This window comes from Nanorana parkeri, unplaced genomic scaffold, assembly GCF_000935625.1.
Source record: "Nanorana parkeri isolate BGI_ZX_2015 unplaced genomic scaffold, ASM93562v1 scaffold398, whole genome shotgun sequence".
In the NCBI taxonomy this organism is placed as follows: domain Eukaryota; kingdom Metazoa; phylum Chordata; class Amphibia; order Anura; family Dicroglossidae; genus Nanorana; species Nanorana parkeri.
The window spans coordinates 248,045-253,701 of record NW_017306666.1 but is presented as its reverse complement, the minus strand read 5'-3'; the positions used below and the strand labels follow the sequence as shown (position 1 = coordinate 253,701).

The 5,657-nt window shown below is 43.3% G+C and overlaps 1 protein-coding gene across 1 annotated transcript in view; it reads right to left on the bottom strand.

Annotated features, from left to right (window-relative positions):
- Positions 1 to 878: 878 nt before the first annotated feature.
- The window catches only part of DMRT1 (doublesex and mab-3 related transcription factor 1), a 59,373-nt gene continuing 54,594 nt past the window's right edge, over positions 879 to 5,657 (bottom strand). The window contains exon 5 of the mRNA XM_018559473.1: positions 879 to 1,143. Within this exon, the coding sequence (XP_018414975.1) occupies positions 989 to 1,143 (155 nt within the window). The 3' untranslated portion in view covers positions 879 to 988. The remainder of the gene's footprint in view (positions 1,144 to 5,657) is intronic.

Below are 5,657 nucleotides of genomic sequence, written 5' to 3'. Positions count from 1 at the left end.
TGCCTTTAGCACATGTGACACTTCAGTCACTTAGTGAAACTGATTATATTCGGTTCAGTAACCTTGAATGGGTCAATTTACTAAGACAGTATCTTGAAACCTAGTCTGCTAATGCCTAATACCCAATTATCTTCAGGGGTATTTCAGTGCATCTCCTAGCAAACAGCTAAATACATGTAAAATGCAAGCAAGTTGTTTTACCCTCAAAAGGATTTCAAATTGTGGCCATTCTTGTAATTTACACACATCTACCAAACTGCACAACCAGACAGGTGGCACGTCAATTTTCTGACTCAATAATGCAGCTTCCTATGTGACTCCTCTTCTCTAACCGGTTTATCGAACACTGACAGTCATCATCTTTGTGAAATGAGAAGGGGTTGACTCCAGAAGCTGTACTATGGGAAACTGAACTTCTTGGCTGTACAGTGTGGCTACGGTGTGTGAATCACAAGACTTTAGTAAAGTCCTTAGGATGTCCTGCCTCACTCTTTACCGAAGAACCCCTAAAGGTTGGTGCTGTAGTGACAAGGGATGGCATCGCAGGCATTAAATGTAAAACAGAATACCACCAGCACAACAAACAATGTGGTCAAGTGTTCGTCCTTATTGACGCATATTGTCACATAAAAGCAACGTTTCGGAGCTGCGTAAGGATTATGAAGTGATTGGTGTTGTTGGGGTACTGTTCAAATTGTCATATCATTAAGAAAATGTTAGCGCTCAATTAATGGACTCTTAACCTAAACAAAAAAAAAGAGTTCCCCATTTGCCAACCATAACATTATATAACATGTTAACATAGTGGAAAAATGATTTAATGATAATGTGGTATATGACAAGCAGATCATAAAACGGTCTACATTTTGTAAGGGCATGACTCATGAAGGGGATACTACCCTTTAGCCTTTACATATAACCCTATGGTAGACCTAACTTAAATGGAGGGACAGTTACTGATTTCAGCATGTGGTTACGTCAAATCTTCTCACTCGGCGTCATCAGCATTGCCTGTTACCGTGTAGGAGGAGGCCTCAGTGGGAGCTTCACACTCTGCTACACCTTTGCTGCTCTTATTGCTCACTGGAGAGCTGCTGGACAAAGAAACCAATCCAGAATCCTGGCTGCTGGGTGGTGAAAACACTGTGTGCACACAGAAGATAAAAACAAAAAAACAATTTGTTACTTGTCTGACCTAATGATGAAAACACATCGTTCAAAACTGTGAGGAACATTCAATTCTTAGTCCCAACACATAAGGAACATATGAATTTTTAAACATGGGTGGCACATTGACGCACATAAATATCTGCAGTGCCAGCAGCCAATAAAACAGAATAGTTAAATGGGAACTGTGAACTTTTTCAAGCTTTTAGACATACATGGTAAATAGATCAGCTTAATATACAGTATCTCACAGAAGTGAGTACATCCCTCACATTTTTGTAAATATTTTATTATATCATTTCATGTGATGACACAGAAGAAATGACACTTTGCTACAATGTAAAGTAGTGAGTGTACAGCGTGTATATCAGTGTACACTTGCTGTCCCCTCAAAATAACTCAACACACAACCCAGCCATTAATGTCTAAACCGCTGGCAACAAAAATGAGTACACCCCTGAGTGAAAATGTCCAAATTGGGCCCAAAGTGTCAATATTTTGTGTGGTCACCATTATCTGCCACTTAACCCTCTTGGGCATGGAGTTCACCAGAGCTTCACAGGTTGCCACTGGAGTCCTCTTCCACTCCTCCATGACGGAGCTGGTGGATGTTAGAGACCTTGCGCTCCTCCACCTTCCGTTTGAGGATGCCCCACAGGTGCTCAATAGGGTTTAGGTCTGGAGACATGCTTGGCCAGTCCATGACCTTTACCCTCAGTTTCTTTAGCAAGGCAGTGGTCGTCTTGGAGGAGTGTTTGGGGTCGTTATCATGTTGGAATACTGCCCTGCGGCCCAGTCTCTGAAGGGAGGGGATCATGCTCTGCTTTAGTATGTTACAGTACATGTTGGCATTCATAGTTCCCTCAATGAACTGTAGCTCCCCAGTTCCGGCAGCACTCATGCAGCCCCAGACCATGATACTCCCACCATCATGCTTGACTGTAGGCAAGACACTTGTCTTTGTACTCCTCACCTGGTTGCCGCCACACACGCTTGACACCACCTGAACCAAATAAGTTTATCTTGGTCTCATCATACCACAGGACATGGTTCCAGTAATTCATGTCCTTAGTCTGCTTGTCTTCAGCAAACTGTTTGCGGGCTTTGTTGTGCGTCATCTTTAGAAGAGGCTTCCTTCTGGGACGACAGCCATGCAGACCAATCTGATGCAGTGTGCGGCGTATGGTCCCTGCACTGACAGGCTGACCCCCCACCTCTTCAACCTCTGCAGCAATGCTGGCAGCACTCATAAGTCTATTTCCCAAAGACAACCTCTGGATATGACGCTGAGCACGTGCACTCAACTTCTTTGGTCGACCATGGCGAGGCCTGTTCTGGGTGGAACCTGTGCTGTTAAACCGCTGTATGGTCTTGGCCACCGTGTTGCAGCTCAGTTTTAGGGTCTTGGCAATCTTCTTATAGCCTAGACCATCTTCATGTGGAGCAACGATTCTTTTTTATAGATTCTCAGAGAGTTCTTTGCCATGAGGTGCCATGTTGAACTTCCAGTGACCAGTAGGAGAGAGTGAGAGCGATAACACCAAATTTAACACACCTGCGACCTTTTAACACTAACGAGTCACATGACACCAGGGAGGGAAACTGGCTAATTGGGCCCAATTTGGACATTTTCACTTAGGGGTGTACTCACTTTTGTTGCCAGCAGTTTAGACATTAATGGCTGTATGTTGAGTTATTTTGAGGGGACAGCAAGTGTACACTGATATACAAGCTGTACACTCACTACTTTACATTGTAGCAAAAATAGTGTCATTTCTTCTGTGTCGTCACATGAAATGATATAATAAATATTTACAATCCTTTACCCTCAGTTTCTTTAGCAAGGCAGTGGTCGTCTTGGAGGAGTGTTTGGGGTCGTTATCATGTTGGAATACTGCCCTGCGGCCCAGTCTCTGAAGGGAGGGGATCATGCTCTGCTTTAGTATGTTACAGTACATGTTGGCATTCATAGTTCCCTCAATGAACTGTAGCTCCCCAGTTCCGGCAGCACTCATGCAGCCCCAGACCATGATACTCCCACCATCATGCTTGACTGTAGGCAAGACACTTGTCTTTGTACTCCTCACCTGGTTGCCGCCACACACGCTTGACACCACCTGAACCAAATAAGTTTATCTTGGTCTCATCATACCACAGGACATGGTTCCAGTAATTCATGTCCTTAGTCTGCTTGTCTTCAGCAAACTGTTTGCGGGCTTTGTTGTGCGTCATCTTTAGAAGAGGCTTCCTTCTGGGACGACAGCCATGCAGACCAATCTGATGCAGTGTGCGGCGTATGGTCCCTGCACTGACAGGCTGACCCCCCACCTCTTCAACCTCTGCAGCAATGCTGGCAGCACTCATAAGTCTATTTCCCAAAGACAACCTCTGGATATGACGCTGAGCACGTGCACTCAACTTCTTTGGTCGACCATGGCGAGGCCTGTTCTGGGTGGAACCTGTGCTGTTAAACCGCTGTATGGTCTTGGCCACCGTGTTGCAGCTCAGTTTTAGGGTCTTGGCAATCTTCTTATAGCCTAGACCATCTTCATGTGGAGCAACGATTCTTTTTTATAGATTCTCAGAGAGTTCTTTGCCATGAGGTGCCATGTTGAACTTCCAGTGACCAGTAGGAGAGAGTGAGAGCGATAACACCAAATTTAACACACCTGCGACCTTTTAACACTAACGAGTCACATGACACCAGGGAGGGAAACTGGCTAATTGGGCCCAATTTGGACATTTTCACTTAGGGGTGTACTCACTTTTGTTGCCAGCAGTTTAGACATTAATGGCTGTATGTTGAGTTATTTTGAGGGGACAGCAAGTGTACACTGATATACAAGCTGTACACTCACTACTTTACATTGTAGCAAAAATAGTGTCATTTCTTCTGTGTCGTCACATGAAATGATATAATAAATATTTACAAAAATGTGAAGGGTGTACTCACTTCTGTGAGATACTGTAAATCATGTTATACAGTATGTTACTATATTTAGGCCTGCAGCTAACGATTATTTTCATAATGGATTAGTTAGCCGATTATTAGCGTCGATTAATCAAATCAAATAAAAATAAATACCATCATTTATTTAAAATAAAACACACAAATGCAGCGTTACAGACATAAAGTTTACTTCAGAATAAAATAGTATACACATTTTTTAATATCGCACTGCACTGGAACACAGGGCATTGCAGTACTGCGCGTTCCTGTGCGGGTGATCACACTGTGGACAGGAGGTGCATTTGGGATCCATTGAAATAAATGGAACTGCAACGCACCTCCTGCAGCAAATTTTGTCAGGCCGAAACTGAAAATGACTTTACCCATCTTTTTTTTATATACATACAATTTCTTAAAAAGATATATATATATAGAGAGAATCTCTCTCTCTCTCTCTCTCTATATATATATATATCACTTTTTAATAATTGTATGTATTATATTAGACATTTTAATTAGTTTCATGGATTTAAAATAATGTGAATTGTAGCACTAAGCCAATATAATACAAAAAATATGTTTTTTCTAAACTTTTTTATTTTATTGTCTTTTTAATTTCAGTTTAACTTTATTTTTTTTAAACTTTTTATTACTTTATTGCTGGGAGCAATAGCCAGCCTGCTATTGGATATTTCAAATTGCAATCACCAATAGCAGGCTGGCTATTACATCTGCCCACTGTCAATCAGCAGAGGAGGGACCTGAAGCAGAAAGTTCTCCTTCAGGTCCTCCCCTGCTGATTGACAGCAGACAGTGAGCGGGTGCAATAACCAGCCTGCTATTGCATTTTAAAATGTCCAATAGCAGGCTTTGTATGGCTCCCAGCCTGTAGATGTAGAGGAGGCAGGGGGGCGGGGCAGAGGAGCAAAGAACGGACCGGGTGATCAGAGCAGCGGACGGACCGGGTGATCGGAGCAGCGGACGCACCGGGTGATCGGAGCAGCGGACACACCAGGTGATCGGAGCAGCGGACGCACCAGGTGAGAGGAGGAACCGACTCTCATCCCCCCGGTCTGTGTCCCCGCTGCCTCTTTCGACAGACGGGGAGAGCATGGGCAACTAATCGAAAATCAACTAATCGATGATGAGAATCGTTGCCAACGATTCTCATTATCGATTTTAATCAATTAGTTGTTGCAGCGCTATCTGTATTAAAACCTAGTTTATATGTATAGTTTGGAATAACAGGGGTGTGGAAATTCTAGAAAAAACTACTTGTCCACGGACTAAAGCGGGGGCCGAATCTACTTGTCCCTCATGACAATCTACAATCTACAAAAAAAAATAATGTTAACCAAAATCGTATTTAGCAGTGCTAAGAAGTAGAGCTGCAACAGTTAATCGATTTAGTCGATTAAAATCGACGATTGAAAACGTTACCAACGTTTTCGATCGACGATTCGTCGCATATCGATTGATTTCCCTGTTCGGGGCTCTACACGCGGCCTGAAGCACACGCTGCTCACGTCCAGGTGCGCCA